We start from the raw sequence: 13521 nt of genomic DNA, 5'->3' as shown, positions 1-13521 counted from the left end.
GCATCACTATCATATTCACGGTTATAGTGAACCGCTCAGTTCGCAGTACCACTAGTGTGTGGGGAAACAGACTGTACAAATTTTCTGCTAACTCTTACAAAACAAGCGGAATTGACAGGCAGATCTCAAGATTCTGTTCCACTGACTCCCATTTCTGATCCTCTTGTTCACAAGAATTTGCACCCAGCACAATTAATGGCCTCAAAGGCCAGGACATTGACTCAAATTAACGATCGGCGAACAACTACATGTATATAAGCAATACGATCTATGTTCTACCCGGACGCTCAGGCTGTTATTGCCAGTATTTGTTGACATTCATTGTGGGTGGGATTGTGGTTGGCACCCTAGATTTGACCCCCCTCCCCCTCCACAGGCTACTGCTAACGGATTTTTCGGACATTCTCTTTATACACTTTAGCATCGCTACGCACGACACACGATTTAGTGTAAGTAATGTAATAAAATTTGTTTACTAAAATAAATTGTGTGTAAATTAAGACATAAGTATAGAAACGTCTGGTTGGTATGTTACTTCGAATAGAAGCATTGCATAAAACTTGCCAAATGTTTTTATTGTACATGTATATTTTTGACCACATCTCTAACTTTACCGGAGCAATAAGGCTCCTTCCCAAAAACAGAATTGAACGCAGGAGATGTTCTCAAAAACGCAACCTGACTTCTAAGATGGTAATATGTTCTCCATGATTTTCATGTAACTCATGCTGCACGTGCTGTTCACCGGGACCAGCCCTATAAAATGCACCCCCATACCTGGTTGAATCATTCACACTACAACGTCAGCAGCATGCCACGACTCACACTTGGCCACACAGCCCAAGCCGTTGCCAATCACTTCCAGAGAGTATGGGTCCTGTGGTGTTCCAAAATCTTGGTACAGGGAGAGGAGGCGGCATCACAGCAGTGTGCTACATAGATCAAGCTCTCAGACCCCACGTCATACCACATTTCGCACGTCATCGAAACAACGTTTTACAACATGACAGCGCCCGTGCCCACACCGCCAGAGTTACTCGGGACTTTCTACATCAGAACGGTGTCAACGTTATGCACTGGCCAGCCCTAAGTCCGGACTTAAACCCGATAATTGAACATCTTTGGGATGAAATTCAGAGGAGATCTCGACTTAATAACGTCGTACCGAGACCAAACACAGCCGATGGATTGCGCCAGGATTTTTTGAGAGTGTGGTTCCCAATGGCGTTTATAACTTTATCAATCGTCTGGTCCACTCATACAGACGCTGCGCTGCCGTTATTGACACTCGCGGCGGACTAACCAGATACTGATGTATAGACTGTGTACAGACTCTAAACCTTCTCATAATATATATATATATTATTGTTTAATAAATGCCTGAAGAGCCGCTATCGCAGTGAAAACGTTAGCATAAAAATGTAGTTTTATTTTGCCATATTTAATTTCAATTATATATTACCAAAGAGCAGCTTTAATTAACTATTCTACTATATATCCAAATCAGGTTTTTAAATTATTTCATAGCTACCGATACTCATATATAGAGATATATTGTGGACAATTGAGTGTTGAGTCTGCCCGTAAATGTAATATAGTAGGCTACGAATCATAAGATAGACACTTTGGAAGATGTGTTTACAATGTGGAAATCGATGTTTTACGGTATGGCTAATTCTAAGACAACCCTGGGTTTTACAAAATGTCTGTGTCCCACTATAGATAATTAAGTGGGCCTACGGTATTATCTTAATGGTCCCAATGATCTATCGAATGTGGTTTCATAGTGGATAAAGGGAGACTAATCCATTTAAGTGTGTGACACGATTATTCAGCCTTTTGCGTCAATCGCTTATATTTGCAGGGTTTTTTTCATAGCGCATCTGCAAGTAGCAAATGCGGCTATTTCGTTTATGAAGCAGGTTCACCCTTCATCCATCCACTCATTATAAATTATCAGCTCTCTTTAGTCTGCTTTTTATGGTAGAAGTCTGGATAATTGGTCACTTTTCTGTAACTTCCGGGTGAAAATCAACATGGCTGCCTGGGCTAAGATTACGTAGCAAACATTGAATTGTCATTCGTTTCGCAACGCTGTGGTAGTGACAACGACAGTATTTGGTAGTAACGCCGTATTTACTATGAAGGAAACATGGATCACTTGAAATATCCATTTACACCGATGTCATATGCAGGTATACCAGCTTATGTTAAACATAAGAACATTTCTACTCCAGTTGTCAACAACAATTTTACACGCCCTGCTGTGGCTGGTTTGCTGCCAGTACCACAGCCGTGGAATGACACCCGGACGTTCAACGGCTTTCAACAAAGAGGAAATAATGTGAGACGTGTAAGTGAACAGACAGCAATTGCCCCTAGTTCAAATTTGAAACGTGAGACTGATATCAAAGTACCTGTTAAAATAAAAATGAAAGATAGTCAGTGTCAAACTGATTTTCCAAAGGAAATAGCAGATTTACACTTGAAAGAGTTACCGAATACCCTATTTTTGCCAGAGAAAAATGTGAAGAAAGAAGGGCCAAGAAAGAAGAATTCAATTAATAGTGATGGAGGACTAAACTGTCAGCAAGATCATTCAATGCATAAGAATGTGATATCGAGTGGAACTCATCCGTTGTCTCAACCAACTAAAGACCCCTTGAAAGAGACTGTATCTTACAGTATGATGGCTCAAAAACCTACCATTCCTAAGCTTGAAAATAAAATTACAAATGAAGCCAATTTATCAAGTGATGGAGATGGTAAATCAACTGAAAATGTTGGAACAACTAAAAAGAAACGAAAACGAAATCGTAAAAAAAAGAAACAAAACACTGCTAGTACCAATGAAGAAGTTATTGACAGTGTTGAAAGTGTTGAAGTAAATATTCATTTGGAAGATGAATTTGAATTTCCTGATCTTTCTGGCAAAAAACGGACTACTTTAAATAGATCTAATCCACACGCAATTAATACTTCTCATAAATTAGAACAAGCCATCAAAGACACATGTACGACTGAAACTCAGAATGGTGTAGTTAATTCTGAAAAAGAAAACTTGGTTGAGGTCGAAAATGTTGATTTTGATCCACAAAATGGCAATTTACTAGCATTTAAACAAGCTGGGGAAACCAAAAGTGCTAGAAAACGTAGAAAACGACAAGATCAAGCTAACAAAGCCGCAAAGGATGAGATGGCTGAAATAACTATTGAACAGCAGATGCTCCAGGAACTTGGTCTAAAGTCAAAACAAGAGCAGCCATCAGTTAAAGAAGTTGTTCCATCTGTTCCCGCTAAAACAAAATCTAACAAAAACAATAGAAAATCTAATCAGCCAATTGCCTTAGACTTTGCTGCTATGATAGATGCCTTAGAACAAAGGAGAGATGATGCTGAAACAACCAAAAATGCACCAAAAAAACCAGCAATACGCAAGAAAGTCAAGCCAGCAGAAATAGAACCTCCTCGACGCCCACATAATCCACTAGATTCAACCTGTCCAACTGTTAAAAGAGGAAAGGAAAGAGAATTTCCTAAACCCAAGAAACCAAGTCCTTTGAAGAAGGTTATTCTGAAGGAAAGGGAGCAGAAAAAGAAACTAAGATTATTAGATGAAGACCCTGAAGTGGCTTCAGGTGGAAGTCAAGTATGTGTTGGTGTTGTTAATACTGAAAGTGACCTTTCACAAGACGGAGAAGAGAGGACCAAAGGATCTGCTAGTGCTGAGCTTTCTCCTATAAGCCAAACTTCGCCTTTTAGTATGAGTCCCTTATCGCCAAGTGCCAGTCCCTTGCATTCAGGATTTAACAGTCCCATTGCTAAAGATAGTTCTAATCCTGCCCTGTTAAAAATCCACAGTAGAAGATATCGTGAATACTGTACACAAATTCTAGATAAAGACATTGATAATTGTTGTCTACAATTTCTTCAGAATTTGGTACGTTACCAAGACAAACAATATCACAAAGACCCCAAAAAGGCAAAAACGAAGCGAAGAATTGTCCTTGGATTGAGAGAGGTCACAAAACATTTGAAATTGATGAAGATCAAATGTGTAATTATCTCACCAAATTTAGAAAAAATACAGTCCAAAGGTGGCTTGGACGATGCATTAAATAATATACTAAACATGTGTACTGAACAAGAAGTACCTTATGTGTTCGCTCTTGGTCGTAGGGCACTTGGTCGTGCTTGTGCCAAACTTGTTCCAGTTAGCGTTGTGGGTGTGTTCAACTATGAAGGGTCCGAAAAACAATTTTGGCGTCTGATTGAACTGACTCAGAAGGCTACAGACAGTTACAAAGAAATGGTATCAGTTGTCGAAAAGGACTTACAAGAGAATCCCAATAACCGGATGGGTCCTGCTAATGTCCCTACTTTGTTTGCTCATATGGGTCATTCCAGAACACCATCAGGTTGCAGTGCTATATCCTTTACAAGCAGTATTCTTTCCGAACCAATTTCTGAAAACTACCCTTATTCTGAACCTGAAACTGATAGTAAAGGGTTTGAGGTGTCTAAAACTGGGAGAGGTGCATTGAAAGGAATCAAATCCTCGGTAATCAATGAGAAATCTGCTGCAATATATGAACTTGATGCTGGAAATGAAGCTGATACTGAAGACTTTGCTGAAGCAACTGAACCAACCAATAAACCCAAATATTCAAACAGTTTTAAAAAGGATGAAGAAGATCCTGAGGATGATCCCGATAACATAGAGGAATTACCACATATTGACTCAATACATTATGGCAGCTATGACCTTAGTGTTGAAATCCTTTCACAACATTCATCGCGCACAATCGAAAACAGTGAAGCCATGTCTACACATTCCTCCAAGACTTTACGCGATGGTAGTCCTACGCTGTTGTTAGACAAGTATACAGAACGACACAATCCAACACCCCATAAAATCATTGATAAAGATAGAATACAGAGTTGGGTGGAAGCTACTCAGTCGTGTACAGAAGAGACACATGTCGATGGAAGTGCTGACGAAACAACTACTCATCTAGCAGACGGAGAAATTGATCAATGTGATAATTCAGAAAAAGAAGATGCAGCCGTTAGTTAAAAAATAAATGCAACTACAAACCATATCATTTGTGATCATTTAACTATTAAATATATCTTGTTAAAAGTACTTTGACAATAAAGGATTTTATTAAAAAGAGAAAAAAGTACAAGAAAATTGTTGTGTTTAACGTAGCCAGATTTTTTTTTCACGCAAGAGGTCCAGAAAGATTAGTGCCAATATATTATAATTGAATTCTGAAAATACTGTTGTTTCGCTGTAGAATGTGGTCATTTGGTCGAAATGTTTTGTGTTATTTATACCAGTGATTTATCGAAAGGGCATTTTCTTGTGGTTGAAATAGTGTTTTCATGATTTGTGTGGAATTTTATTTGACTATAATGACGTTACCTATTTAATTTACAATAGAACAGGTAACCGAATAGTCATTGGTTTAAACTGACTTGGATCATGTTTATTCATACATCTTGGGAATATGTAGATATATTTTTATACAGGAGTATGTTTCAAACGTTTTTTGTAAAAATAATAATGGAAACAACAAACTTTATTCATTCATTAACTGTTAATATCAGTTTCTGTGATAACAATGATGAATGGTTTGATTAAATGAGTTTTTACATATATGATGTGTTGTGAACCAAGTGTGTACTAAATTTTAATAGGAGTATCTTCAGATAGTGTTTACATTTTGCTTTTTTGTCACAAATAATGACAAAATTAAAATAACTGAATACATGTACCGGTACATATTAGTTAAAATTGGCATTGGCACCTACACAGAAATTCACAGTTGTCCAGCCCCTACTAAAAATAATAGAATTTTATTCAAAAATTTGAACTTTATCCCTGAGTTTATCTGAACTGAAATTGAACCTTGTGTTTTAATTGTTTGAAATTTGAGTTTCTGTTCAATTATTATTTTAAAAAATAGATTTCCCTGTTATTTGTAGAAAGGCTTGTGTTGTTAAGTTTTGTTATGTAAGTGGTTTTTGATCTATGTTATTATTTAAGATATATTTTATGTTTTTGATTGGATATAAGTTTGTAAAGAAATATGGTGTATATATTTATCTGTAAATACTTGTTTGCATAAATCACAATTAACTAATCTGATGTGATTATTGCGCAACACTGTAAATGGAAGATTTGTGTGCCATGAAGTGATAGAAACATGTAATTAATCGGACAAATTGTGGGTCAAAATTGAATTGAACATCCATTAAGATTTACATTTTTGGCATTATTAAAGGAGCTAAGTCTCTAACTCAATATTTCCTTAATATTTCGAATTAAAAACACAAATTAGAATTCAATATTGGTCCATTTCAATCCATATTGATGTTGTTATGTTGGCGTGAAAATGTGGGATCCTAATATCCAATATTTAAGACACACTGAATGTTTTAAAATATGGTTTCGGATTCAAAAAAATCAATGAACAAAGAAAAACATATCCTAAATTACAATGCGACAGTAAATAGTAATGGCTGATTCACAAATGATAAAATAATAATAAAAAAATGTTTAGAATGAAGGAAGCAGGCGCAAGCGACTGTCATTTTCAGTTTGGGAGTTTATATATTTCACCGAACATAATTGTTTAGAAGTTACAGTTTTTTTTTTTATAAATTGAATATAAATCACTTTATATACACTCATTACATTAATATGTGCTTTTAGAGCCATTTATAGTTTTAAAAAATACAGCCATACACCCTTTAAAATGCAAAAATTGATTTCTTGTTTTTACAGTGTGGTCTTATTGCAAGTCGACTTACATTGAGGGGATAACTTCGAATTTACATGGTTGGCATAGTAATAATACATACAGTAAATTTTTAAGTGGGACATTTAGTTGAATTGAAAATTAATGGAATACAACACTGACTATGGTATGCTACATGTATACCTTTATTATTCTGTATTTATAGGTATGGAGTAAGTGTCTACATTATAGTCTACATGTAATTTGTGTGTGGTTGTTTTGATAATAGAGTTTATTTACTTCAACATCTTATCATTATACTATCATAAATAGGTTAACGATTATTATATTTGACCTTGTTATGATTATTTATTTATAAGATGTTCATTTAATTGGTAGACATTATTACACAAATATTTTGTCAAGAAAAATGTACATGTATTATGTGCCATTATTATTATTATTACACTAAAGGTTTGAGAAAACAGTAGCAGTCTTTACCTGCTTTGTTTTTAAGACAGGGGCACGTGTTTGATTTCATACACAGATTCTGGGATTTTTTACTGAAATTTATACATTTAATATTCATTCTAAAAATATGTGACCTTATGCCTAAGGGTTGTGACAAATCATTTCATGAATGGCCGGGTGCAGGCATATGCAAATGTCCAACTGACACCTTGCCTTCTACCTGATCTGATGAGCAGCCAATGAATAATTGTCAAAGTGAGAATTGAAATGTTATTCTGTTTATTGTATGCTTGTTAACCAATTTATTTTTCCTGTTCTTGAGAAATATCATATCAAGGGATATCAATAGATTGCTTAGTTATTCCTTGAATGAATATAGCTTTAAATTGTTATTTATTAGATATTATACCATACAGCCATATCATGGAGAAGTTGTGCAATTTTAAATTTGACATAAGCAAGTAGTAATTAGGGTTTAATTTGGCTCAATGTATGTTTTAAACAAAAATGGAGAAAAATATACATGTATGTCACCAAGTATTAAAAAGCCTTATATATAGGTAGGCTTGTATATTTCCACGACCCTAGCAAAAACTGCAATATTTTATTTTGTATTTATCAAAATTTAAAAACAAAACAACCATACCATTAACATTTTAATATCTTATTTATTATACACATATATACTAAACTCTGTAAATAACAAGTGATAATCTTAGGTCATTACATTATGTAAGTATGTGAATACTATTTATTATGTAAAATGGTGGCTTGACTTTGGCAGCATCATGACTATGAATAGAACGCATTTATGTAAATATTCAATTCACAAACATAATGTCAGTCTATGACCTGCTACTGTTGCTAAGCAAGAATAGTGTTTTGTGTTTTTAGAGGGGTCAATTATTGAGACTGATTTTCTCCCTGTTGGTAAAAACAGAGGTCCCTGTATACTTTGCATTGACAGTTGGAATTCAGTTTTTGTCCAGTCAAAATTTCCCTTATAGCACACCACATTGCGTATAGTATGCCCGTCTTCATTAGACCGGTTGGAGCAAAACAGTAGGTTGTTAAACCCCATAACGAGAGAAAAAATGATTGACTATAAATCAGTTACTGTCAGCATTAAATCTGATAGAATAATGGCCACTAAATCGAAAACAAAATTGCTGCTTACCGTACGCGACCAAATTCGTGTGGTGAGAATGGTGAATTCTTGTGAACTCTAATGTATTCGGAAACTATCTGCAAATTTCAAAATCGGTTTTGTGCTAAAACATGCAATTAAGTTCTTGGGATGGAATAGGCTACAGTTGACACCGAGACTGGCATTGAATTGAATCATGGAATCATTTATTTATTTCTTGTCTACTTTTGTTTGTATATCTCACCTTTTAAATTTTTGTATTTTATTACACAAGTTTCAGTTATTTTCTATTATTTTAGAGACTGTAGAGGTGAAATGTTACTTTTGAAAATATAATGGTCTATCACAATCTTCGCATTATGCGTTTGGTTGTCCGATGATGTATATCGCTATAATCATGACTAACGCCCATTCCGATTCAAGTAGTCGACGAAGTAGCCAAAACAAAAGGCATCGTCATCGGACCAATAACCCCGGCGATACAATAAAATAAAAACATCGATATAAGTGTATTAACTTGATATAAAAATGTGTCTTATTTCATTAGTTCAATTATGTAACGATGGGTTCACCAAGATTTATATCATGCTCTCAACAAACTACTGTAAATTTAAACATATTGAATCGATCTTGTAGTATTTTCAAGGACAGAAGGGATTAAGAAACGAAAAACTATGGGTGTAGGTATATTTGTTTGTTGGTTGTTAGATACATTGAAAAGAATGCACACATTTTCTCTCGCTGTTCGGCCAGTGAGCTTTAACTTGTTGCCAATACACTACATTCTTACATTCAATTCATAGAATTCTTTTCACTGGATTTAAAACCTGGACCAATATTGTACACCCAATAGTTTGAAGTGAACGTCTGTGAATACTGCAATTTATTTTGTATTAAAATTGAATAGTTTATTTTCATTCTAACTAATCTATTGCAACAACAATAAATATGTATAGAATTTTGAGACAGGAACGAACAATATTATAAAAAATATATACACTGTTGATTGTTAATGAATATTTGTGAATAAAGAAATATTTAGCGGATTTTTTTCCTTTGAAAACCAAAACAAAGAATTAACCAGGTCATTGCTTTTTAAAATGTGATCGTATTTTGCCGTCGCCCCTGTCCGTCCGTCCGGCTCTAGAGGCTAACATAACTAACTGGTAGAAGCAGCGTGAAATGCGGATTTGCCCAAAACCCTTATTGTCTCAATATTAAGTCCGGTCCAAAATGTGTTGAACTCCAACGGTTTAAATCAGTGTTTTTAACCTTTTTATACCCCTTGAGCTTTCATAATATATCCTCGCATCCGTACCTCCGGTTAAGAACCGCTGGTTTAAATTATATAAATGAATCCATTTTTATAGGAAACTTTCGAAAAGTACCCTCTTATCTTTATCGTGATATTCTTGGAGAAACCATTTACAGAGATCAGGTAAAGTCAAATTATTACACACTCTTATACATTTATCTTCAAGTTTACTAATTGCACTTAAATGCCACATTCTCATAGGGTTAGTTATTTCATTTGAAGACTCACCAGTCGTGTTTTGTGTGTTTTAACTATATTTCCAGTTAAATCTTTGTCTTTATTATTGGTTGTAAATCCAGAATCTGCTTATCTAGCAGTAACATGATTGTATACTCGGCAGTTCACCTGCCTGTGCATCGACAAATAATAAACTTGAGCAAGTTAATGACTAAGTCAATAAAAAAGGTTGTGGTGTTACTACGTAACAGATCAAAATTAAATTTGTTATACAAATAATACAGGGGGGTTGGATGGCTGAATGGTTAGTGTGTGCGCGCTGTATCATAAAGTCTGTCATTGAGTCGACTGGCGTGGTTTCGAATCCCCGGTTGTACGTGGAAAGGAGTAGGGTCGCCTGTCCAACCTTGTGGGTTTTCTCTGGGTCCCCCGGTTTCCTCCCACTGCTAAAGACCCCTACGCGCAAGCGAATTATGTAAATAAAATTAAACCATATGTTAGTCCCGAAATGACCTATTTTGTGTCGAGTGGACGTTAAACCCCATTTCTCTCTCTCTCTCTCTCACAAATAATACAAAAGGTTAAATATTTAAAATACAGAAAACATGTAAAAATATTATAAAGTGTCGCTGTCGAGTTGCTCACGTAATCTAGGAAATAATATCGGTGAGCTTTGAATAAGGGTGATATTCTATTCATGACGGTGTCGTGATTAATTTTAAAAGCGTACATTTTCGGACCTGCATGTACTAACAAAAACACATAATAGGCATAGAATATGAGTTATATAAGTAAATGGGCCATGTAGTATTAAAGTAGCTAACTTAATATCATCCAAATTCTTGGATATTGAAAACACGAATTATTTGTGATCTTAACGAGAAAAGATGGGCTTCCGATATTCAATTTAAGACAAAATAAACATTTTACCATTGGTACATGAACCGTGTACCATAATGAATTTCAGCGCCATTTGTAACAAGGGACTCAAAGAATAGGGCTATAGACATATTCCACAAGTCATGTCAAACGGTCACGTCATATTCTTATCCGGAGAGCATGCACAATAAATACTATTGGTGTAGATTGGAATAACCAGACGCTAGAGATTGCCATTCGATTGAGACTTCAGGCGTATTTATAGTAAAAACGGAAATGATTGAGTGTAAATCTACATTTACATTAGTATATGCGTTGCGACTCATTTGTGTAAATTCCTATGTCCCAAATATTAGCAATTTAGCTCCTTTAAAGTTAATAATCTTTTTCACTTGCTATTGTAACATTAATATCATGGAAAAGCCAGGCCTTCGCTTCTACCATTGGCGGATTCGGCGTGTTCAGTCTGAATGGTTATTGAGACGTAGTATTGAAGCCTATAATTGTATTGCGATATGTTGCAATATTTCTATCTCTGTGTTGCAATTTCTCAATATGAGTGATATATGAAAATTATGTATTATTTTGTAATTTGTAATGTGCAGTTTTCAGACTAAAATAATATTCATAATATCAACAAAAGACATGCGAAGTAACCGCTTGGCCAAATTTTATTTAATCCTCCAATTAAAGTGAATATATGTTGTTTGTGTATAATTATTTTTGGTGGTAAAAGCCAAAATCAGTACTATCCTCTTTTGAGCGACTATTCACAAATAATGACAATTTAGATAATTAAAGAATGAAATAGTTCCAGAAATTAAAATGAAAAATCATTGAAGTATCGTAATGTAACTTATTGTTTAGGAGCGCCTAATCTAGTAGGAAGGGCGAAAATCCGAGATCGTGTGAATGTAAATGAACCCCGGACAATTATTGAAATTCGGTGAAGAGTAGGCCTGTGCTCAAAACGTCAAACCCCATTTCATTTCATTTGTTTTAGCCTGTTGGTATTGGTAGTATAAATATAGTACAATAGATTAGCTTTTTTAGTTACTCCATTTTACTTTCCTCGTAGAAAGGTAACATGTGCGTGTTTTGACGCAGGCTAAAAGATTCAACTTTCGAACAGTGTATAATGTTGGGGGGCACGGATGGAATTAGATAAGAAACCTTATCTCTCAACCATGTTTGAAGGAAATTACTTAAAACAAATGTTTCAGTTCTAATAATCATTTTTGAAAATATTATCTGTAACCCAGGGGCCGATAAAATCTTAATCCGGATCTCTGGAACGTATTGAAATGAAATGGAACGCATTGAAAAGAAATGAAATGGGGTTTAACGTCCTACTGTTCTGCTTCGACTGGGCTAATAAAGACTGGCATATACCCCATACCATACAGCGTGCTATGATGGCAATAATTTATTTTGCAGGGACAGTGGCACCGTGACATCTCTTATATGAAATTTCAACTGTAAAGAGTTCGTTGAGTTGCTCGCCAATGTGTACACGGGACCTACGGACTACTCCTATATCTAATTCCAGCTGCCAATTACAGGGTATTTTACATGCATGTGTACACGGGGCCTTGGTTTTTCGTACCATCCAAAAGACTATGCATTGTTCCTTGTTGCCAGGCTCTCTGGAGGAGGTTCAAAGGCGCTGGCTCGCTAACAGAAGGTCCGGGGTTCGATCCCAATGTTGACCGAGAAAGTTCTCCAGGATTCCCCAGTGTAGTTTTCTCTTGTGTGTGGTGCAGGACGGGGGGGGGGGGGTCTGGTCGTTCGGATGGAACAAAAAAGTGGTTCCATGTACCGGGGCATGCACATAAAAGAACCGGATATAGATATAACTATAGGATACGGATATATAACAAGTAGTATAGATATAATCTTATTTACTCACTTGATATCCAAATAAATCTTGTCTCGCATATTTCATAAGTAGTATAGTTCGCCCTTGTTCGGGAAAGCGACATCATAATTAGGATTCCAAGTAGTTTCCGCGAACTTAATTCAAACAGTTCTGTTCAAGTGCTTTGATCCATCCTGCAAAACTGATATAGGGTAACCACGCCGGTACAAAATCCCGATGATCCTTTTCGGTCAATAACGGGATCGAACACGCGACATCCAGTTTAGGGAGCCAGTGTCTTACTAACCGAGCCACCGCGGCTCCCTATATAGTGTAACGCAAGTGATGCGCGATTCACGCTAGAGCGGAGAAGAATGCTGTCGCAAAAAAATAGTAAGTGCACCAAACATTAACATTTAACCCCCAAAAAACAAACCTGCACCTTTTCTTGGACTTGGGGCCCTTTTATTGTATTGGGGGGCTCCGATCAGGGGGTTCATATCAAATTTCCTCCAATTCGGTGTTTTCTTTCAGTTTTATTGTTTGAGATTTCAATAAGAAATTAATTCGTGTCGGAGAGCGCCTCCGCTATAATCTGCTACAGTATAATAGTATAAAATTAACTTATTTTTAAGATGTTACATGCATTAATAAAGAATTTAAGTCTGCAGGGTGAAACTAAAGGCATACAATCGTAGCCAAAAACAAGCCCATCAGTATATCTCAACGTTTTTGGCTACGTTCTCGTAGATTACTGAATCTGTGTCAAATTTTCTGTATATGGTCAAAATGTTTGGTGATCAACAAAAAACATTATTTTGATTAATTAAATCAGTTAGGCCTACTAATGCGTGTATATTAAAAATTGTTTTTAAAGATTTTGTCCGGTCCGACAATACACCCGTTAATTTACAAAGAAACGGATTTC

At 35.7% G+C, this 13521-nt stretch overlaps 1 protein-coding gene across 1 annotated transcript; it reads left to right on the top strand.

The window, feature by feature from the left end:
* Positions 1 to 1966: 1966 nt before the first annotated feature.
* Positions 1967 to 9404, top strand: LOC126820559 (selenocysteine insertion sequence-binding protein 2-like). The gene has a single exon (XM_050548590.2). It carries the CDS (start codon positions 2153 to 2155, stop codon positions 5075 to 5077), a length of 2925 nt encoding a protein of 974 aa, XP_050404547.1. The 5' UTR covers positions 1967 to 2152; the 3' UTR covers positions 5078 to 9404.
* Positions 9405 to 13521: the final 4117 nt, after the last annotated feature.

Source organism: Patella vulgata, chromosome 5 (genome assembly GCF_932274485.2).
Source record: "Patella vulgata chromosome 5, xgPatVulg1.2, whole genome shotgun sequence".
Classification (NCBI taxonomy): Eukaryota; Metazoa; Mollusca; class Gastropoda; family Patellidae; genus Patella; species Patella vulgata.
The sequence above is the reverse complement of the archived record's forward strand: the minus strand, read 5'-3'. Positions and strand labels throughout refer to the sequence as shown.

Excerpts from the sequence above, each read along its gene's own strand:
- LOC126820559 (XM_050548590.2), top strand. The coding sequence starts at position 2,153 with ATGGATCACTTGAAATATCCATTTACACCGATGTCATATGCAGGTATA.